Source organism: Columba livia, chromosome Z (assembly GCF_036013475.1).
Source record: "Columba livia isolate bColLiv1 breed racing homer chromosome Z, bColLiv1.pat.W.v2, whole genome shotgun sequence".
In the NCBI taxonomy this organism is placed as follows: domain Eukaryota; kingdom Metazoa; phylum Chordata; class Aves; order Columbiformes; family Columbidae; genus Columba; species Columba livia.
Window position 1 is genome coordinate 50747617 of NC_088642.1, and position 24243 is coordinate 50771859.

At 37.3% G+C, this 24243-nt stretch overlaps 1 protein-coding gene across 6 annotated transcripts in view; it reads left to right on the forward strand.

Moving 5' to 3' along the window:
- Window positions 1-24243, forward strand: part of LOC102084168 (contactin-associated protein-like 4) — a 257060-nt gene that overhangs the window by 145538 nt on the left and 87279 nt on the right. For all 6 annotated transcript variants that reach the window (XM_065045789.1, XM_065045788.1, XM_065045785.1 and 3 more), the window contains exons 4-8: window positions 2772-2919; window positions 14889-15092; window positions 15281-15465; window positions 17433-17576; window positions 20187-20448. In XM_065045789.1, coding sequence (XP_064901861.1) covers window positions 2772-2919; window positions 14889-15092; window positions 15281-15465; window positions 17433-17576; window positions 20187-20448 — 943 coding nt within the window. The remainder of the gene's footprint in view (window positions 1-2771; window positions 2920-14888; window positions 15093-15280; window positions 15466-17432; window positions 17577-20186; window positions 20449-24243) is intronic.

The following is a 24243-nucleotide window of genomic DNA, read 5'->3' on the forward strand; positions in this document are numbered from 1 at the left end:
GATCATTCTGAGCTTAGTGATGGCCTTTTACACAAAGGATTGAACTCTACTAAAACAGTCCAGAGCACATGTGTCACTTCTCCTGCCACAATGAACTGAATAATTCTATCTTTCAAGCAGTGTTAAAACAGCATGATGTAAAGAAATTAAGGGATTAGAAATTTAGTAGGAGGGTTAAAACAAATTTGAGAGTAAAGCTTCATTTCTGGCTTTAGTACAGCCCAGGGTACTTTTCTTTTGTGCAAAAAAATAGGTTGTGAAGAGCTATCTACTTAGACATCTGTACTACTGCTACCATTTGAAGCTAAACTGCAATTATAGTGTTCCCATGTTTCAAAAACTGCATTCTTTGAGGAAGATGATATATCTTCATGTTATTAAAAAGCAGTATAATATAGTATCTGCAAAAGCATTAACTAAGATTCAGTAGGCAGTTACATGGGATGGGCTAGCTTTATAACCCTACTAATATTTATGCAAACAATGCTTATTATGTGTAACATTCATATTAACTGTGGGTCAACATTGAGTCTTTGACATCTGAGACACAGTGTCAGATGCCTGTGTAGTCTGTGAGGACTCTGCATAACCTAGAATAATGGCATGTTTCCTTCTAGTGATTTGGCACAAGAAGGAAGTGATGTGAACAGTGTGAAGAAGACAGCCGTGCGAAGAAGGAAGCTCGTTTTATGGTTATAATTACCTTGTGTTTAAACAATTGCTGGATTGGACCATGAGACAGTAATTGAATTCTACAGTAAAGACAGTAGTGTATCTGTCATATTAAATATGTTTCTCCTCTAAAAAGCCTACAAACTACTTTTGTAGGCTTTGGGTATGCCTTTAGTATTTGTAGTCTGGAGGAAAAGCTGTCTGATTGGCTCTTCTCTTTCTTCCTTGTGAAAAGGATTAAAAGTGAAAAATCCCAAACTATGTATTTTAACCTTTACAGTTTTTAATATCAAACAGTAAAGACCCATTTGATTTCTAAATATTGATTTCTAAACTGACCATTCTGAACGCTTTAAGGAGTAGTTTGAATTACTTTTAGGTTGTTACTGAAGTCAAAAACCTAATTTTAAATTAAGAACACATAGCTTAAATATATCCTGAAGCAAAAAATCAAGCAATATATAGTCTGCACTCAAAACTTAAGAACTAATATACATGAGACAGCTGTCCTCTGAAAGTGATTTTAGAAAAAAATTAAATCTTAGTCCAACACTTCGTTTGCTCACAGTATTTAAACTCCTGAGTCCTGGGATCTGCTTCAGTCAACAAAATAATTGGCACTTTCATTGGCAACTTTATTTACTATAGACTGCAAATAAGGATTTGAAGGCACAAGTGGTCCAGAACGGTCTCATCCCCCAAACAATAGCTATTGTCCATTGTTTGTTTTAGAATGTTTCTACCCTCAGCCTCTGTGACAGTGAAATAATAAAGCAGGAAACTGAAAGTGGTGTGGACAATTAGAGTCACTAACTCTCATTTTGTATTACTAGCTTAATAGGTTAGTTGCAATGATCCTATTCACTATATGTTTTCTTTTTCCTCGTCCTCTCCTTTCCTCTTTTTTTTTTTTTTTTTTTTTTCCTACTGAATTTTCAGGGCTTAGAACCTATTAAAATTTTACCAGTACAGGGGAGGGGAGGTGCAAAGATTCGCATATGGGAGGGTAAATAGTGAATGCAATGAAGCTCGCCTCTGCTTCAAAACTTATGGAAGGAGAAACAGCATATCTAAAGACGTTGGTTTCTACATACTTCTAAAGTTGCAATGTTTGTGGCTTATAGTTACTGTCCATATAGCCAGGAACCTGTAAAATGTGTAATCTTTTTAATTCTACTCTTCTAAATATTTCAAAGAGCCATTTATTTCTAATTTATCAGATATTTATATCTAAAATGTTCGGACAAATTATTTCTGCTTCACATATCACAAACTGACAATGAGAAAAAAACTCACACATCACTTAAAGATGTAATCAACAAAGTCAGAATATATTCTCCAATCTTTATGATGCTAAGGTTCATAATTACAGGTCTTTAGATATTCTATGTTCTTCTTTACCTTTCTTTATATTTCTTTATATTTTCTTTATGTAACAAAAAGGAAAAGTAGTCTTCAGTTAAACACACAAAACCAAAAATAAATCTATGATAATACTTTATTTTCTCTCACCTGGGGAAAAAAAAAAAAAAAAAAAAAAGTTGAAATTTAAATTTTTCTTTTTCACCTGAACACTTCATTAAAATTATTTTATAATACTCTGGATTTTTGAGTTGGAAATCATAGTCTTTCAACATCATGGTCTGTCAGTATAAGAACCTTTTGGATTCAGCAAACTACACATTTAGAACACAGGCTTGCAGTGAAATTTCTCTGACATTTCAGGAAGAGGAAATCACAGATGTCATTCTCATGAAAAAGTATTAGATGGTACAATACACTGAAAATCCAGGATGTTCTATACATTTTGTGAGAGGATTGTTTGGTTTTGAAATGCTTCATTCACTTAAATTTTAGAAGGTGTGAGGTTTTTCAGTAAGTGTGATGTCAGTACTGAGTACATACATGAGTTAACACTTGATCCAGAATAATCAAGATTGATCGAAAAGTTCTTCCTGTGGAATTCACTGACAATTGCATTCTCTTCCTGTGCCTGACTGTTTTCCAGATGAGAGCGTAAAATGAAAAGTTCAGCAATACCTCCATATATTTCTGTATTCAGCATGGTTGTGGCTCATCTCTTTTTAATTTTCTTCTAGGCCTTTTCTGGAAACACAAATGCAGACAGTGTCGTATACTATAAGCTTCAGCATTCCATTAAAGCAAGATTTCTCCGGTTTGTGCCTTTGGACTGGAATCCAAATGGCAGAATTGGAATGCGCGTTGAAGTGTATGGATGCACGTATGGTAAGTGTTTTGCTGAGTCACCTAAATGAAATGACTATTCATCAATGTCTTTTGCTATCTAAATTACACTTGAAAGCAGATATTTCTAAGCTTATATTTAATCTTGATAAAAAACTGATTCAATAAGTTTATGTGCAGACTTCACTATTTCCTCCTCATCTAACAATATGTGATCCTTGTTTTCCAGTTTCCTCTGTGTTGGAATGAATGATGTGAGCATAATCTAATAATTGATTTACTGCGAACTCTTTTTTTTTTAATAGTCTTGTAAACTGCACCTTAACATTGTATACTTTCTATTTGAAGGATGAAATGTGGAAAATGTTTATAATTTTAAATATATACTGCCTTCAACTTGAGCCAATAAGACCACAAAAAGACAGACCCACAAATACACAACTGAAGGATGCTTCAAAGTTGTTATATATTTAAGGAGTACTTTTGACTATTTTTTTTTCATTAACAAACAATTAATAACTGACATAAACATCTGGAAGAATACATAAGAGTTACGGTTGTATTGATCTGGCGGATAATGCAAATCTTCCTGTTGTCTTTCTGTAACGGTTCTTAATCCCTGGACATTTTAGAAAAATGTTCCTCTTAGCAAGTTGTTTACTGCTTTTTTGTTCTCCAACCTTTTTAATTGCTTATTTTAAGTACTTTTGTCTGGGTTTTTTTGTAGGATTTTTTTTCTCAACTTCTATGCTTAAGTAATGCTCTGCACAGCTGCTCTCTTCTACATGGTGTCTGTATATCTCTCTTCTACTTCCATTTGTTATTATCCCAGGTCATGACATAAGGATATTGGAAATTTCAACCTGGCTGCAGAAGATAGGGTCACCTCAGAAATTAGGTAAACTGCCCCATCCCAGAAAACAGACTGCTCATGTCAGGAGAAAGGTGTGAGAAGCTAGAAACACAGAATTCCTCAGTGACATCTGCCTGAAGGATGGTTTCGTGACTTATGATTCCTGGAACAATCTAATACTACTTCTGTAACAGAGAAATATTGCCAAGATTTAACTTACTCTCCACTGTTTTAAGTACAAGGACTACTAAAAGTTAGAAATGGAGGCTGAACAGATGACTTTATCATTCCCAGCTGAAAGCTCATCTGAGTCTTCCATTTGAAATCTCTGTGGTACTTGATGAGAATGCTTTCTTTCTTGCCTCCATGCTTCACTGAAAATGAATCTCCTTTGCTTTCTTCCAGTCCTATACCTCATGCATTTGACAACGTTGAAATCCTTACAGAAAGCCCTGTTCTCAAACTTTTCCACACTGAAGAGCTCTTCTGAACAGATTTAAAATTTACAGATTTTAATTATCTATATTCACTACTGTCATTTCATCTATCACACCTTGCGAGATATCGTATGCCTGTCTTTTTTTATATTCTTATTGCCATGTTGCCAATGGAAAAATCTACAAGTCTAAAGGATAAAAAGGTTAAAAATAATAAGTAGTTAAACACTGAAAACATATGTGTTGTTAGTAACAACTTTTGAGGAAGATTATGTATTTTTCTGTATTTTAGTTTATTGGTACAGGGTCAATCCTATAGGTGAAGTATGGCAACAAATCATTCTAAGATTAGGCTGAATTTAAAAGGAATATTTACTTCTTCCATTATCCACAGTAATACAGTACATAAAGAATGTGATTGTGTTAAAAATATAGAAAAATTTTAAGCTGGTTAAAATTTTCTTAATATTGATGGTGTTGTGAGTTCTTGAAATGCTTGGAGTTTTTCCTATTTGTGAATGCTTTCATTCCAAATGAATTGCAGACTGTTTATAATTTTTTTCTTTTGAACATCTAGAATTACCATATGGTTTTAGGAGTTCAATTCAGTGATTGTTGTTGAAGACAAACCATGTGATTATAGTCTTATAGTTGTAAAATACATTTAATAATTTGAAAGATGAACTATTTCTCTCTAGTCTTTTCCTCTGTTTATCAGAAACATGCAGGACATGTAGTTATTGTTACAGTAATTATGCCTGGCTGTTTCTGAATTACTATGTACTTTTTCAGGTGGGACCACAAAATTAAAAAAAAATAGAAATGCGAGTGATATCTATTTTAACTTTAATTCACACCTTCCAGATTTCCCATTTTTCATTCATCCCTTCAGAGAGAGCTCACTGGGTCTTATATTGTAAGAGTAAACAACTCTCCATTTCCAACCAAGTATGCGGACTGTGTTCTGTATTCAAGTGCAAATGAAGTAATTTCTTCCTTCAGTCTTATCAGTTGTAAATTACAGAGCTAAAACTAAAACTGCAAGCATATATATAAGGCTGATTTCAGTATTCCATAAAATGATACTGGAAAATTGCATGTCTGCTACATCCAAAATAAGTCTTTACTATCTTAGTAAAGTAATACCTACAGGACAACTGTTGTCACTACTTTCAAGTTGTTGCTCTGTTATTTTCCAGTCAAATACCTGCTCTGAATAACTTAGACCATTATCCTCAGAACTAACATTTCCCCTTTAATTACAGTCTCAGTGAGGTTGCATAATGTTGGTCATAGGTGTTCATTTTTTTGCACTGACCTGCTTTTTTGCTATAAACTTTTTAGGCCAAGAACTGTCACATTTTATGCATCTAGAAGAAATCCTTCCATTTTTGCCCTTTAGTACTTATGGAATAGAAAGACCAAATAAGGGTAGTAAGTTAAGGAGTTATTTGAAACACTAAAACACTAAAAGAGATCCTCTGTATTGTTTATGTTCAGTTCTCCTTCCTCACTCTGCTACCTCTATTACATTCCTCAGCGTTCTTACATCTGTTCTACAGTTATTTTTTTTTTTATCTGCAGACAAAATCTTCTTGTGTCATGACTACGTAACACTCTGTGATGCCAAAAAAGAAATCTCATTCAGTTCTTCCTATTTAGCACATGGAAAAGAGACTGATAAATCTCTGCAGATATTTCCTGTGTCTTATTCCTGAAATGTCGGATTGTGACAGCTAAACTGTACAAAACAGAGTTCAGGTTAAGCTATTCCCTGGCACTAAAAAAAGGAAAATTAGAAGTCTCTTTGGTTTATCCTTTTCTCCCTTCATTACAACACTATCTTTCTCATTCCATCCTCTAAAACAGCTTTTTCATATGACATAAAGATAGTTTTAAATGTAGAAATGAAAAGTGTATGAAATTGTAAGAGAAAAATAACCAGGAACTGAATGCACATTGTTCATTAAAATGTCATGAGATGTAGATCCTAACAACAAATGTGTTGAGGCTTTTTGAGCATTCCCTTCCTGGTTGGAATGCATAAAATTGATGGCACAGTTATATCTCTCAAAGATGGGACTTCTCATTCTCTCCATAACGGGGATAACGCATTTTTAAGGGATTGATGTAAATGTGATTTTTTTAAAAAAAGCTTATTTTAAATATATTAGATTATGAACAATTTTATTTTCCCCAAAAGGCTTCGCTTAAAGCAATATCTAAGATGCAATTTACCTAAATTTCTGAACCCTGTGAATCTTCTCATGTATGCTTTCTCCAAAACTGGGAAGGGCCAGAGGGCAGTTTACATATTTTAATAAAATTGGTCAGGGCTAAGGAGATCTAAAAAAAAAAAAGCCAAACAGTTTGCATTGTTTTAAGTTTGGATTTTGTTTGGTTTTTTGTTTTGCTTTGCTTTTTTTTTTTTGCTTTGTTTTTTTTTTTTTTTTCCTTATAAATCATGCAATGAACTAATTTAAAGATCAACAAAAATAAAACTGTTTTTCAAAGAAAGATATTGCAACTAAAACTTCTATTCATGATCTCTAGAACTCTTAATATATGATATGTGAGGAGGCTTCCAGAATTTTTAGTTTTGCAGAAGTGTAAGGTATTCTCACAGTATACCTATGATTTAGATTGAATTAATTTGAGAAAGATAGATTTTGATTGTGAAGAAAAGGAAAAAAAAAAAAAGAAAGAGCGTTCACAAAGCAAATCCACCCTTTCTTGTTTCCTTTGTTTATAATAGTAAAGAAAACCTGTGAAGACTGATGTTCAAGCCCAGAGACTATTAGAGTTCAGCTGAAAGTAGTTAGTAAATATGAAAAAGGAAAATGTTGTGGCACCCTGGGTATTTGGGATCATTCTTTCTATCCTGATAATGTTGTAGGACACCCAAACTTTATCTCTCATAACTCTTTCAATTTATTTCTAGTGGTAATGCACAGATGGTGAAGACAAAATGTGTGTGAAACGTTATAAGAATTTTGATTAACATCTGCAGTCTTTTAGCAATCTTCATTCATGCGTGGTGGTAGGGAAAAGGTTTGATTTTGTTTATTTTTCAAATTTGGACAGAGTAGATTTTGCTTCTTAGGAACTAGTGCTGCAGAATAGTGAAAGACATTTTGGAGACCTGTGATAAACATTGTTTATGCTCTTGTCTCTATAAGTAATAAGAAAAGTATATTCCCAATCAAAAAACCCTACTGGTATCAGTATCTAATAAGAATATATCTAGCTAGCTGGATTGACAGATACATAACAATGTACAAATTCTGTTATTTAAGTTTTTAATGTAGCTGTTAAACTTCATATTAAATATTTAGGTTTAATATTGATTAATTATTTTACTGTCCATATTAATTCAGTAACATAATTAAGTAAAATAGTCAACCTAGGATTCCTTTTTAGGTAGAATGTCATATTTGTTCACTGTACATTTGGTAAACGAATTCTTCACAAACAAGAAGTGCACTATAAACATGTGAGAAAGACAAAAAAATATATTTAAAAATAGAGCTGCATTCGCTTGACAAGAGTTTTTGAAAATGGAATATAAATTAGCAATTTCAAGTACTGTAGTTAATTTGAACTGAATTCATTTCACAGAATCCCATTTCACAGAATCCCAGAATTACACAGAATCACAGAATGTTAGGGATTGGAAGGGACCTCAAAAGGTCATCCAGTCCAATCCTCCCGGAGCAGGAGTACCTAGAAGAGACTACACAAGAATGTGTCCAGGAGGGTTTTGAATATCTCCAGAGGAGACTCCACAACCCTGCTGGGCAGCCTCTTCCAGTGTTCTGTCACCCTCACTGAGAAGATGTTCCTTCTCAAATTTAAGTGGAACTTCTTGTGTTCCAGTTTGTACCGATTACCCCTTGTCTTACTATTTGTTATCACTGAGAAGAGCCTGGCTCCATCCTCATGACACTCACCCTTTACATATTTATAAACATTAACGAGGTCACCCCTCAGTCTCCGCCAAACTAAAGAGCCTTTCCTCATATGGGAGATGCTCCACTCTCTTAATCATCTTTGTTGCCCTGCATTGGACTTTCTCCAGCAGTTCCCTGTCTTTGTTGAACTGAGGGGCCCAGAACTGGACACAGTATTCCAGGGCACAGTAAAAGGGAAGGAGAACCTCTCTCGACCTATTAAGCACACCCCTTCTAATACACCCCAGAATACTGTTGGCCTTCTTGGCCACCAGGACACAATGCTGGTTCAGTGTCATCCTACTGTCCACCAGGTCCCTTTCCTCTACACTGCTCTCTAATAGGACATTCCGCAACTTATACTGGGACCTGGGGTTGTTCCTGCCCAGATGCAAGACTCTACACTTGCCCTTGTTATTTTTCATTAAATTTTTCCCCACCCAACTCTCCAGCCTGTCTGGGTCTCGCTGGATGGCAGCACAGCCTTTTGGTGTGTCAGCCACTCCTCCCAGTTTTGTGTCATCAGCAAGGTTGAATAATACTGGTCCCAGTACAGACCCTTGGGGCACTCCACTAGATACAGGCCTCCAACTAGACTCTGCCCCATTGACCATGACTCTCTGGCTTCTTTCTTCATCCAGTTCCCAGTCCACCTCACTACCCAATTGTCCAGACCACACTTCCTCAGTTTAGCTGTAAGGATGCTGTGGGAGACTGTGTCAAATGTTTTACTGAAGTCAAGGTAGACCACATCTGCCACTCTGCCATCATCTATCCACTCCCTTATGTCTTCATAAAAGGTTATGAGGTTGGTTAAGCATGACTTCCCCTTGGTGAAGCCATATTGACTGCCCCTAATGACCCTCTTGATATACCTTGATATGCCAAGGCACCAAGGATGGCACCAAGGGTAAGTTGTTCCACCACCTTCTCATGGATGGAGGTGAGGCTGACCAGTCTATAGTTACCCATGTCCTCCTTCTTGCTGTTTTTGAAGACTGGAGTGACATTTGCTCTCCTTCAGTCCATAGACACCTCTTCCTATTTCTCAAGACTTACCAAAGATGATGGAGAGTGGTCTAGCAATTACCTCAGCCAGCTCTCTCAGCACCCACATGTGCATCCGATCTGGACCCATGAATTTATGGATATCCAGATTGCTTAATTGCTCCCTAACCCAGTCCTCTCCGACTAAGGCAAACTCCTCCATTGTTCTGACTTCCTCTGGGGTCTCAGGCATACAGGGCTCCTCAGGACAGCTTCTGCCAGTCATTTCCATGTCAACATTTCCATGCTGACAATGTGAAGAAATATTTTTAGTGAAATTAAATAAAATTAGTAAATAGATAATAATTTTCTGTTGACCTCCAAGAAGTCAACCAGTCATTTGAAAAATAACTTCATATTTTAACGTGTCCTTTGCATCTTCTGTATTTCACAAATGTATCTTTCAAGGGTAATTACCTTTTCCTTCATTACTTATGAACTGTGAATTGTCTATGAGCTTGTTATAGTGTTAACAGTTCCTTTGTGTGTATCCTGTTCAATCTGTATTGATTTTAACAGATAGTCTTTTGTATTGACCTCCTCTCCTCTCCTCTCCTCTCCTCTCCTCTCCTCTCCTCTCCTCTCCTCTCCTCTCCTCTCCTCTCCTCTCCTCTCCTCTCCTCTCCTCTCCTCTCCTCTCCTCTCCTCTCCTCTCCTCTCCTCTCCTCTCCTCTCCTCTCCTCTCCTCTCCTCTCCTCTCCTCTCCTCTCCTCTCCTCTCCTCTCCTCTCCTCTCCTCTCCTCTCCTCTCCTCTCCTCTCCTCTCCTCTCCTCTCCTCTCCTCTCCTCTCCTCTCCTCTCCTCTCCTCTCCTCTCCTCTCCTCTCCTCTCCTCTCCTCTCCTCTCCTCTCCTCTCCTCTCCTCTCCTCTCCTCTCCTCTCCTCTCCTCTCCTCTCCTCTCCTCTCCTCTCCTCTCCTCTCCTCTCCTCTCCTCTCCTCTCCCCTCCCCTCCCCTCCCCTCCCCTCCCCTCCCCTCCCCTCCCCTCCCCTCCCCTCCCCTCCCCTCCCCTCCCCTCCCCTCCCCTCCCCTCCCCTCCCCTCCCCTCCCCTCCCCTCCCCTCCCCTCCCCTCCCCTCCCCTCCCCTCCCCTCCCCTCCCCTTCTCCTTTAAAAAGAAAATAGATTTTACCAGAGTACTGTCATGGAGCTGTAAACTGTACCCATCTTTTAGCAGTCATGAGAAGTACAAATGTAAGTGAGTAAATCAGAAAGCATATAACCATAATACCATATTACAAATTCCTCAGTATTACTCTTACTTCACCTGTAAAACTTAGGAGTTTATTATTTTGTCTATTATAGTACAGAATAAAGCAGGTCAAGGGAGGTGATTCTTCTACTCTACTCTCACAAAACATTATCTGAAGTACTGCATCTGGTTCTGGGGTTCTCAGCACAGGAAAGAAATAAACCTGTTAGAGAAGGTCCAGAGGAGAGCCATAAAAGTTACCAGAAGGCTGGAACACCTGTCCTATGAAGAAAGGCTGAGAGAGTTGCAATTGTTCAGACTGGAGAAGAGAAGGCTCTGGGGGGATCTTACTCTAGCCTTTCAATAATTAAAGGGGGCTTATAATAAAGATGGAGAGAGAATTTTTTTGCAGACACTGTAGTGACAGGACAGTAATGGTTTTAAACTGAAAGAAATTATATTTAGAATGGACACAAGGATTTTTTTTAATTATTATTTTAATTTAATTAATTGTAATTAATTAATTTTAATTATTATTTTAATTTCTATTTTTTTTTTTGATGATGAGGATGGTGACATAGAATCACAGAATCATAGAATCACTTAAGTTGGGAGAGACCATAGGATCATCACATTTCCATGAGAAGCTGTGGATGACCTCTCATTGGAAAAGTTCAAGGTCAAGTTGTACAGACTTTTTGAGCAATCTGGTACCGTGAAAGATACCCCTGACCATGGCAGGGATATTGTAATTAGATAATCTTTAAAAAGTCTCTTCCAACCACAACTATTGTATGATTCCATGTTATGAAGGTGTCTCTTGAGGTGAGTCCCATCTGACCATGTAAGGTAAAAGTATCTTTTTCCAACAGGCTGGCAAACCTGGTGAGGAGAGCCCAAAACTAGGAATGATGTGGGAGGTAAATGATGGCCCAAAATGAGAAAGACTTCAGGGCAGCATAGACAAGAGAGACCATGGAAACAATGAGCCAGGGCTGAAGTTCAAACACTTGACCATCTCAAGTGCCATCACACAAATAAGGAAGTGCCACTGTGAGGACAATATGATGGGGTAGTCCTTTTCTTTTTTTCTGAGAAATCACCACAAGTGGATGCCTTTTTGAAGTGCTTGTGTGCTAACACATATGATGTGCGGAACACACAGAAGAAACTGATGTCTTCAAGCATTTGAAAGACTTGATCTCACCATGACCACAGACACATGGTGGAACAGCTTGCATGACTGGAGTAGTGCAACGGATGGTTAGAGACTGTTTAGAAAGGACCATCCAGGACAATGAGGAATGATAGTCAGCATTAACATGAGCAAGCAGGAGGGGTGCATAAAGCTCTGTCTAGGAACAGATGATGAGACAGCTCAGAATCTGTAGATTAGGATAAGAGGATGAACCAAAGCTGTTGTGGTGGATGTCTGCTAAAGAATGCCTGATATGGGAGAAATGGATAAGGACTTCTTCAGACAGATGAAAAAAGGTTTAGTTTCACAAGATTTGATCCTTACTGTGGGTTTTAATCATCCCAGTATCTGCTGGTGGGACAACATAGCTGGGCATAAACAATCCAGGAGTTTTTTGGAAGTCTTTGATAATAAATTCCCAACACAGGGGGTGAAGAATCTGAAAAGAAGATACAGTATTGGCCATCATACTTACAGACAAGGAAGAACTGATGGTAAACATGAAAGCTGGTGCAGCCTTGCCTGCAACGATCATGAGACTGTGATGTTCAAGATCCTGAGAGAAGGGACAAGACAAATAGTGGAAACATAGCCCTGGCCATCAGAAAAGGAGGCTTTTTCATACTCAGGGAACTGACTGGAAGAGAGAAATGGAAGTTGGTCCTGAAGACAAGTGAGATCCGCTAGAATGGATTGACTTTCAAGAATAATTTCATCCAAGTGCAAGAAAAGTCTGTCTCAACAAACAGGAAATCAAGCAAAAGTAGCAGACGGACTGCACAGACAAGCAAGGAGCTCCTACCTGAGCTTAGGAATAAAAATAAAGCATGAAAGAGATAGAAGCAAAGTCAGATGACCCAAGAAGAATACAGAAACATTATCTGAGCATGCAGGAATGTGGTTAGGGAAACCCAACCACCTGGATTTGAAACTGTTAAACATCACGAATGACAAAAAGAAATGCTTTCAAAAGTATATCAGGAGCAAAAGGGAGACCAGGAAAAATAAAGGTTCACTCCTCAGTGACACAGGGAACCTAGGTGCAAAAGACATGGCTATGTCCAAGATACCCAATGCCCTCTTCTCCCTGAGCTTTGCTGGTAGGATTTGCATTCAGGAATCTCAGATCCACAAGAAAAACTAGAACAAGGGACACCCTAAGTGAAGAAGGGTCAGGTTATATAACATTTGAACAAGTTGGGCACATGTAATTCCATGGGCCTATTGGGATGCACCTGAGAATGCTGAGGGGATTAGCCATGGTAATTTTGAGGACACATTTGTTCAACTGTGAAAGCTAGTAGCAAATGGGAGACATTCCTAAAGAATGGGAAAAAAAATATCACTCTTATAATCAACAAGTGCAAGAAGGAACTACAAACTAATTGGCCTCATTTCAACCTCTGTGAAGATGAAGGAGAAAATAATCCTAAAAAAACATTTCCAAGCACACAAAGAATGAGAAGATTATTTGCAGTAGTCAACGTGGTTTTATGAAGGGGAAAACATGCCTGACCAAAGTAATAGATTTCTACAGTGATATAAAAGGCTTGGTGAGTGAAAGGGAGTGTTTGGTGTTATTCATCTTGAATAATATCCTCGTAGTAAACCTGTAAGCACGGGCTGTTTAAGTGTATAATGAAGTGGACTGAAAAAACCTGAACTGCCTGTCTGAAGGAGTTGTGGCCGGTTGCACAAAGTCAAGCTGAGCATATTCTCTTGTGGTGCAACCCATGGTTTGATACTGGTTTCAATGCTGTTTAACATCTTCATTAATGACCTGGATGACAAGGCAGAGTATATGTTAAGCTAGTCTACAGACAATAAAAATTTAGAGGACTGACTGACTCAGCAGACAGTTTTGATGTCATTTAGAGGGACCCAGACACGCTGGAGAAATGAGCTGACATGAATGTCATGCTGTTCTAACAAAGGGAAGTATAAGTCTTGCATATGTGGAGGAATAATCCCACCAAGGATTTACTAGTACAAACGGGAAGGGAAGTGGAATGATTGTGACTTTGAAGAAAAAGACATGAGGGTTCCTGTAGACAACAGATTGACCATAAACTGACAACATGCAGTTGCAACACAGAAGGATAACAGCATACTGGGCTGTTTTTGGGAAGTGTATTGCCAGCAGGCTGAGAAAGGTTATCCTTTCTTTCTACTCATCCATGATAATGAGACACATCTGAATTTCTCAGTCCAGTTCTGGGATCCCTACTACAAGAAAGACATGGACATACTGGAGTAAATATAAAAAAAAGGCCACAAATATGATTATGGGACTAGAGTGTCTGCCATATCAGGAAAGGCTGAGAGGGTAGGGAGTGGGGGTCACAGGGAATCTTACTAACATGTATTAATACCTGATGGAAGGGTGTAAAGAAGACAGAGCCAGAATCTTTTCAGTGGTGCACAGTGACAGTACAAGAGGCAATGGGCATGAACTGAAATTCATTTCCTGTGAGGATGGCTGAAAACTAGCATGAGTTGCTCAGAGACATGCAGCCTTTACCCCTGGAAATACTCAAAATGTGATTGGACACAGACCTGAGAAACCTGCTGGACCTGACTCTATCTTGACTGAGGAAGCTGGACAGGATGATCTGCAGATGTGCATGGCTGCCTCAACGATTCTGTGATTCTGTGATGCCCATACTGGAAAACTGATGGTCAAAGTCTTGTATTCCAGTATAAAAACTGTAATGCAGCTTAGTTAAACTAGTAATATACTTATGATGCCAGAAAAAAAGAAAAAAAAAAAAAAGAGAGAGAAAGAACAAGGCTCTACTCACAGTTGGCAGGTTTTTATTTCCTAGAATAATATGGCATGGTATTATTTTGAACTAGTGTATGTATATCCATATTGATTTTAATTGTGGCTTAAATCTACTCTCTGCATGAAGGCCCTGAAAAACAGGTAAATGTAACAGATATAATTTTTCACTTCTTTATATTGTTAATTATAATTAATTGCAGATGAATTAATAGAGATTCTTACCCTAAGAATATAGCAAGAACAGAAATGGTCAAAGTACTTAATGGCTCAAAGGCAAGAAAAACCTTTCAGCATGTGAGATTAGCACTAGAATGGAATAGAAGCTGGATCTCTTCTGCTCACCTTGCCTTATTTTCTAATGATAACATCATAATTAAAACAGGACAGTCTTAGTATTTGGAGAAGAATATGAATAGCAGTAATAAGCTATATTTTATTTGGCACAGGTGAATCTAGAGATGTTAGCGGTGGGACTTAATATCATATTGAAGTAACATGCAACTGTTTCTTGTAGACATAGCATTATACATTATCTTTCATTTCTTTACTTCTAGGGTCCGAGGTGGTTGGCTTTGATGGGAAAAGTTATCTAACTTACACATTTAATCAAAAACTCATGAGTGCACAGAAAGATGTGATTTCTCTGAAGTTTAAGACAATGCAAAGTGATGGAATTCTCCTCCACAGAGAAGGACAAAATGGAGACCACATCACCCTGGAATTAATTAAAGGGAAGTTGTCCCTTCTCATTAATTTAGGTAACAGCTACAGTCTCATAAAGTCTAATATAGTTATGAGGTATTATTAGAGACTAAAACTTTTTTTTTTTTTTTTTTTAATTTGTTAAGTGGATCTTATTGTATGCCGTATGATAAACTAGCAGTTTATATTTGGATAATTATATTTTCCCATGGAATTAATAGTTTTTTATTTTTCTTCTTTCAAGGTGATACTAAAACTCATCCTTCTAATGCCCAAATTAATATTACACTGGGCAGCCTTTTGGATGATCAACACTGGCATTCAGTTCTCATTGAGCACTTTAACAATCAAGTAAACTTTACAGTGGATAAACACACTCATCATTTTCATGCAAAAGGAGAATTCAATTATTTGGACCTTGATTATAAGGTGTGAAAATTACCTTTCCTTTATTACATTTATTAACTTTGTTATGTAAATGCAGTGAAACAAGCAAAGGACACAGAACTTAAGGAAGTTTGAAGTGCTAAAGACTTCAGGGATTTTCTGTCTCCGAAAGGAATGAATCAGAGGAAGAGATGTTCTGAGATTACTAATGTTCCTCTAGACTCACAACTCAAAATTTTCAAAATACCATTTTTTTCATCTCAGAATTCATTATTTTAACATCTTTGTTTCAGTAGTGCAGTAAATGTGATAAACAGTATGTAAACATAAGGAATGAGCCCCAACTCCAAGCTATTATTTTATGGCTTGCTGAAAATTATGATAAATCAGCATAAAACCATTCTAGAGATGTTTAGATTAGGACTTAAATTCCTGTTAAATCTGGTAAATGTACTGTGAAAAAATCTTTCTCACATGAATTGTAGACTCATAAAAAGGAATAGATGTAATTTGTTCTGACAGTTTCCCACCTATGGTTAAAAATACCACTATTTCACCATTGTAATATGATGACTAGCTGCTTTACATTTACCCCTGTCCTGTTAGCTGGATGAGACAATAAGTGACAGAGCAGAGTATCTTGAACCCATTGTTCTACCCATTTGAGATTTTAAGCATTTTAGAGTAAGATTTCATGCTGTTCTGTGTCTGCATTATTCCATTTCAAAAATAATGCTCACAAGATTAAACTAATGATTCAATTTAAAATTTCTGAATCTAAGCTACAACACCAAGGCTTGGGGGATCAGAATAACTTTTTTTTTTAAAAAAAAAGAAGGCGAGAGAGAAAAACAGAACAACAAATATTAGTTTTAACTGATCAGCAAATAAATTTATTTTACTAAATCAACCAGTATTGCAAATTGATTTTTTCTCTCCCATCCTGTAGTTTGAAGTACACCTTATCAATACAATGTAGAAAGGAAAGCAAAAGCTGGAAAAAAAAGACTAAAATTTCCAAAAACTTGTGAACCACTGCATTTAGAATTGAAATTCTGATGATAAAAAGTTACCAATTTAATAAAGTAATGAAACATGATTTTTTTTCTCATAAAATTGTTTTAAATATTAAGTGACATTTCAGTTTAAGAGATAAATATTATAAACTGACCTTCTCTACAATGTCAGAGAGATTAACTTTGGAATGAGTGAGTTCAAAAGTTCACTTAAACTGTCATCTTGTTTCTCATGGTGCCTAAGAGTGGAAGCACAGGCTAGAGTATAACTCAGGTCACCCTGTAGCAATGCTTTCCTAAAATAATCTGCTGCTTTCTATCAGTTTCTGCCTCAAGGACTTATTAAGACAGAATGATATTCTTAAATTTAATACCTCTCAATAGATTTTAATTTTTATTAAATATTCTAATGTCTTTCTGAACCCAGGTGAGCCTACAGCAACACATCAAAGAATTGCACAGGCTAAGCATTTTGAGAGAGAAAAAGGATCTCCTTTCATTTATTTGAATCTACCCTAAAATAATTTAATTAGATGCACTTTTGTTCTCTATTATGGTGGTTATGATATGGTTATGGTGGTTATGCATATAGTGAAGAAGTCAGGCTCAAATTTCCTGAAGAAGTTGTTAGTGAATTCTCCCTTTCTGCACTGTCTAGTGTGGTATGCATGTACTGGTCCTTCTCCTCCTTCTCCTTGCTTTTGCAATTGTAATGGATTGTGAAAACTAAAAAGACTCTGTACTAAGCAACTGCTAATAGGCACCCTCAGAAGAAGAATAAAGCCAACATTTCAGAATATTTTAGTGCACACATACGACTTGATATAGGCTCATTTTTATCAGCCTGTTCTTTTAATACATAGATGTGATTCAAGGAAAAAACCAAGAAATAGCAGATTCATTATGTCTTTGACATCTGCTCTTAAGCTATTGACAACTTCTTTCCTTAGAAAATTATTTAATAGTACCATTGATTTCTCTTCTCTTTCTAAGCTCAGCTTTGGAGGGATCCCAGTGCCTGGAAAATCAGGGACATTGTCACGCAAGAACTTTCATGGGTGTTTTGAAAATATTTATTATAATGGAGTGAACATTATTGACCTGGCCAGGAAGCATAAATCTCAGATCTACTTTGTGGTAAGAGATTCATAGTTAAGAGAGGAAAAAAAATAAGTAAAATAGAGAAAAGAAAAAGACCACAGCTGCTTTCAAATGCAATCTGTTAACACACAGTTCCAGTAAAATCTATGTTGTTTAATGAAAGAAAAAACAAGGAATCACCTAATTGTGATATTTTATATTTGCTGCTGTACAGAATTATTCAGTAATGAATGGAGGATGAATTTTATTCCTCGATTCTTTATCTGATATACAGATATGTTAGATCTCTCACTGTTGTGTGGTATCTCACTGTTGTGTGCGTACAAAAAACAGTGAGTGAAATAAGATGTATCTAAATTCACTGAAGCTCTGGCTTTGACTTCTGTACCTGACTAGAAAGAAAATCAGCAGTAAATTTTAAAAGCCTTCTGTTGCTGAGGGCAGTGATCCACTCTGTTTTCTCCAGAGCATTATAATTTTGATATGTAAGTTCTGTTTGTAAATCTATACTGCCCTTTGTCTGAAGAGCTGTAGTTTATGCTGGTGGGTTTAATCCATTTATAGTGATGTGGCCAACAGTTTTATTAGATAAATCCCTACCATTTACAGAAATGGTTCTGATAATGAACCAGCTTTCTGTGTTGCAGAGGTTGTCTATAAAGTTTACTAAGCCTTTTGGTTTGTTTTGGTTTGGTGTTTTGCTTTTGTTTGTTTGTTTTTATTTGTTGTTGTTGTTGTTTGTGCTTTTTTGTTTGTTTGTAGTTTTTTGTTTTTGTTTGTTTTTGGTTTTTTCTCTCCAGTAGTACAAGACCCATCTCTGTTTGCAATATTTATATATTTAGCAGCATGAAATGCAGAGTCATAATGCAAACAATCAGTTCAAAATAATTAACAAAATAAGACATACTTTGAAGATCCAAATCTTTTATTTGGATTTTGGTTCAGACTATGAACTAGCAAATTTGGTCCTCTGACCCAGAAAAAAATGGATGACAGACATCTTTATCTAGTGAAGCTTGATTGAAGTATTCCAGAATGAACTGAACTGATACTTCTGTATAATATCCTGTCCATGATGATGATGATGGATATTGATGAGGGGGCAGTTTTAGGAGGCAATGTGTGGACTAGTGAAAAGGGAATGTTGAAATTATTGTCATGGGAAACTTCATCATCTTAATCTCAAGTGATTTAAACTGTTGTGCTACTTTCAAAACTGTTCAGGAGAAGTTTTACTATGTAAACGTGCCAGAAAGTATCTATGTCACTATAAAATCCTTGTTAAATAGTGACTTTCCTGGTCTGATACAGTATCAGTTAGGGGTCCAGATAATGTGGAGGAGGAAGCTGCAGATGGTAAGCTTTTAGCATCTTACAAGATTCATTAACCAGATGGCTTCCTTTTCGCTATGGGTCAGTTCAGTTGACTATTCATTTCTCTACAGCTGAGGTCATAACACAGAGCTTTTATCTATTTATATATTTTTCTTGAAGAAAATGGAAACTGATAAACTTTAACATCTTGCCTTGCCAGGGGCTAGTGAGTATTTTTTTTAATTATTTTTTTTTTTTTAAGCTTTTTACTATAAGGTCAAAGATTTATGTGTGCTCAAAGGTTTAATAGTCCTTTGTGTTTAACATAAGTTAAATGCATTTTAAATTCTAAAGACATTGATCTTTTAGTAATCATCTGTACAGAACAAATTATTCATTAGTTCAAATTGTGTCGGCAAGTCATTAGTTCAAAGTGCATATTGTATCACTATCAGTAGTCATAAACTATTAACTAACTCTGACAGAGATGCAAAATATGTGTTATTCGTATTCCATTCTTCTCATCTATATCACCCAGTACAACCACAGATGCAGGTTAAGCTCACAGTTTGTCAACAAACTAATCGACAAGTTTATCTAAGTACCTAAGAACCAGTTACTTCAGAAGCAGTTAAGCAAAAAAAAAAAAAGGCTAGATGCCTAAATACAACTCATGATCTGGTGTATATGGACCTCCTTGAAAACCTCATTTCTTCCTATTTGTGAAGAGTATGTTTCACATTTGTAAGTAGTAAGAGTTTGCGTGTGGAATTTTCTCTGACTATTTGAAAAAAAACAAATATTGGGGTCACTGCACATTTCCAGATGCGTTCATCTGGAAAGACTGCATCTTGGTCTGGCAAAATGCTACTTTCTCAAATTTAGCACTGGCTTAAACAATCAGTATCCAAGCTCAACATTTTTCTCTGCATACAGCCTTTTAGACCTATGTGAGTATTTGTACCAAACCTTGCATTCTGTGGCATTTTATCTGACATTCAGAAATTTGTCAACTCCCTATCAGTTCCTGAGGCTGAGCCAGAACAGAAATAAAGCAGGTCTGTCTAACTCCTGAATCGTACATATAAGTTAGGATCTTACCTAATTTTCTGGAAAGTCCTTGCCACTCTTTTCTCAGGCAGATATGTTTGTTCTGTTCCATTAGGCAATCATTTCTCAAACTGATGATGTTCCTACTTGATTTTTAGACTAACATGTTCAAATATTGGGATCTATGCACAATGTTTTGAAACTGTAGTTTCCACACAAAAATTCTCATCACCGTTTTTCTCCAAAACTTCCTAATGTTGTATTTGTTTCATTTCTTTCTAGGGAAACCTGTCCTTCTCATGTTTAGAGTCACAGGTTGTTCCTGTTACTTTTTTGAACTCCAGTAGTTACCTGATACTGCCAGGCAAATCAGGGGAAGATGACATATTCATCAGTTTCCAGTTTCGCACCTGGAACAAGGAGGGACTTCTCTTATATAGCAAACTACATGGGGCTTCAGGTGGATTCTTCTTATATCTGAGCGATGGAAAAGTTAAAATCAGTCTTCATAAAGCAGGAAAAGCACTGAGTGACATCGTTGCAGGTAACAGAAATGAGGGGAAAAAAAACCACAAGGATTCTTGTCTATAAAAATTTGGTAATGTAAAGTCATTTAAATTAGTGATTGCATTCTTGGTTTAGTTCTATGACTAGTATGCATGCAACTATGCTTTGTTTATGTGAATTTTTATCTCAAACATTTGTGGTTTTGTTTGTTTGTTTGTTTGTTTGTTTCTTTAACTATTTCCCACTATGATTTAGTAGAAGTGACTTGCAATAATACAGGCTACAAAGCTGACTCCTTAGCTTTATATACACACAGTATCTCATGTGTATAATTTGGGAAATTTTATACATCTAAACAACTTCTTCAGTTGTGAAATGTAAACAAGGTAATTTCTTGTTCTGTCAAGCTAAACCATTAAGATGTTTTTCGCCATTTGTCAGAGCCTTTGCAAGGCACCAAGTAACTAATTTTCCCATAAAGTTATCACAGAATTACAGAATGTTAGGGGTTGAAAGTGACCTCAAAAGATCAACTAGTCCAATCCCCCCACCGGAGCAGGAACGCTTAGATGAGATTACACAGGAATGTGTACAAGCATGTTTTGAATGTCTCCAGAGAAGGAGACTTTACAACCTCCCTGGACAGCCTTTTCCAGTGTTCTGTCACCCTCACTGGGAAGAAGTTTCTTCTTATTTTTAAGTGGAACCTCCTGTGTTCCAGTTTGTATCCATTGCCCCTCTCCCTATCATTGGTTGTCACCGAGAAGAGCCTGGCTCCATTCTCATGACACTCACCCTTTACATATTTATAAACATTAATGAGGTCACCCCTTAGTCTCCTCTTCTCCAACCTAAAGAGACCCAGCTCCCTCAGCCTTTCCTCATAAGAGAGATGTTCCTCTCTCTTAATCATCTATGTGGCTCTGTGCTGGACTCTCTCCAGCAGTTCCCTGTTCTTGTTGAACTGCGGAGCCCAGAATCGGACACAGTATGCCAAATGCAGTCTGTCCAGGGAAGAGTAGAGAGGGAGGAGAACCTCTCTTGACCTACTAACCATACCCCTTCTAATACACCCCAGGATGCCATTGGCTTTCCTGGCCACAAGGGCACAGTGCTGGCTCATGATCACCCTGTTTTCCACCAGGAACCCCAGGTCCCTTTCCCCTACACTGCTCTCTAACAGATCATTCCCCAACTGATACTGGAATCTGGGGTTGTACCTACCCAGATGCAAGACATTAATTTTTTTGCCACCCAACTCTCCAGCCTGTCCAGGTCTCACTGGATGGCAGCACAGCCTTCTGGCATGTCAGTGACTCCTCCCAGTTTGGTGTCAAGAGCAAATTTGCTGATAGTGCACTCTATAAATACTGTTATAAATACTATGTTATTTTTAGAGGTCTCAATTACAGAGCTGTCCATTAGAACTGGACAGAGGACAGGTTGTGTTCCGCGAAGCTGGGGCAATTCTGAGTTTACATTTATATACATATATAATGAGGACAAAAAAATTGACACTGGATCATCTACTTTTGGTAGTGTGCACTGCTAGAAAGCCCTCAGGGTTAAGCTGAGATTTCCAGAAAGCATGCTCTCTAGTTTTCTTTGAAGTAATTTCCTTGTTGGTAAAATATATATATATGAGGACAGGAGGATGAGGCAAATATAGTAAGATACAGTCATATTAGAGAGTATACAACTGGAATCCTGAGAAACAGCTCCCAAATTTCACTTCCACTCAGTCTGGGAGTAAAAGGACTCCTTGATAAAGAGGACCCTCAGTTATCTTAGTGCCATTAGTTCTTGATTTGTGACATTAGTGCTGAGCCAGCCAGGAATCTGCTCCTTTCATGAAATATGAAAGCAAGACAGAGCTCACACCATCTACATCTTTCACAACTTTAAAAAACAATGTGAGAAGCAGTAACATCCTTGTCTGATAATTTCAATACCTTCACCCGGCAGTGCTTCATCACTAGTATACAATGCTGACACTCCATACATCAAAACCCCCTCAAAGTTTCTCATGCTTTATATAAACAAACTGAACTTTTCCTCTTTCTTGTAGGTGAATAGAATGGTTGTTTCAGAAAGAGTCTTCAGGCAGGACAAACAGGATGACAGATATTTGGTAGATAAATGGGATTTCAAAGAATATATGAAGACTAGGAAATGAGTCTAGGATTGGAGCGTTTTCTATATGGACAAGGAAGACAACCAGAGACCGCTAGCCAGAGGAATATGTCATAGAAACAGTGGCTAATATGGATGCATAAAACACAATGATATTCAAAGAATCAGTTCATTCAATAAGTGGACATAATAATGTATTTCATACTCATAAAGCACAACTATTATTGGTGAAAAAGAAGCCAAGCTGGTTCTAGTAATGTAACATGTAAGAAAACTTCATTTTGCATTGGTACTTAGAAACAATTTAAAGATTTGAATGCATTAATAATTTAATCTTATATAGAGTATATTCGTTGGAGTGATAGGAATCTTTCAGGGGAGTTTTCAAACCAGAATACAGAGGGCTTAATGATGTTGTTTAATGCTAGTTTGTTTTGAGCAATAAAAAATACAGTAAGCAAATTAAGCAGTTACTGCAATAAAAAATTAAGAATAAAATACTTATCATAGATATGAGGTGAGGTTTACACTGAAGCGCTTTGGGGGCAGGGTCTGAAATGACAATGCTCATGGAATCACATCTGACTACTGAATAACCTAGGACAACCAGAGCAGGAACAAATAACCCTTAGCTGTCTAACCAAGATGAGAACTGGAAGGCAAACCACCTCAAGGGTATGTATGGTTATAGTGGTTCTTTCTGCACCCCTCAGGGGATATTTGTGTGCTCGATTACTTCTCTGAAGGGCCTATACACAGATGTATGCTGCATGGGAATAAAGAGCGTGTGGTCATAGGGCCATGATCTCATTGCAGACACAGAGACTTGGTGAGACAGCTTGCATGTCTGGAATGCTGTCGTGAATGGCTATGTACATTTTAGGGAAGACAGGCCAGTAAAGTGAGGTGGAGGAGATGCACTTTATTTGAGAGAGCAATTGGAATGTATCAAGCTCTGCCTAGGGGGAAATAAAGAATGAGTCGAGTCCTTATGGGTAACAATTAAGGGAAAGGCGTGGGTGTTTACTACAGACTACCTGATCAAGAAGAGAAAGTTTATGAGGCCTTCTACAGATAATTGAAAGTAGCCTCAAGATCACAGGCCCTGGTTCATATGGAGGATTTCAATTACCCTGACATCTGCTGGGAAGACAACACAGCTAGGTACACATGGTCCAGGAGGTTACTACAGAGTGTTGATAATATATTTTTGACCCAGGTGGTCAAGGAGCCAATGAGGAGAGAGAAGATACTGGACCTTCTCATAACAGACCAAGAAGGACTGATAGGGGATGTGAAGGTTGGGGGCCTCTGCTGCAGTGACCATGAGATGATGGAGTTCAGGATTGTGTGTGGAGGAGGAAAACCAACAAGTAGGATTACAGTTGTGGACTTCAGGAAGTCTGGTTTTGGTCTCTTCAAGGTCCTAGTTTGAGGAATCCTGTGGGTTAGGGCTCTAGAAAGCAGGAGCATCCAAGAGAGCTGGCTAATATTCAAACATCACTTCCTCTGAGCTCAAAACCAATGCATCATCCCTATGAGCAAGAGACCAATTAAAGGGACTAGGAGGCCAGCATGGATGAGTAAGGAGCTTCTGTCAAAACTCAAATGGAAGAAGGATGTTTACATAAAGTGGGTAAAGGGACAGGCCACTTGGGAGGAATATAAAATCACTGTTAGAGTATGCAGGGACGAGATG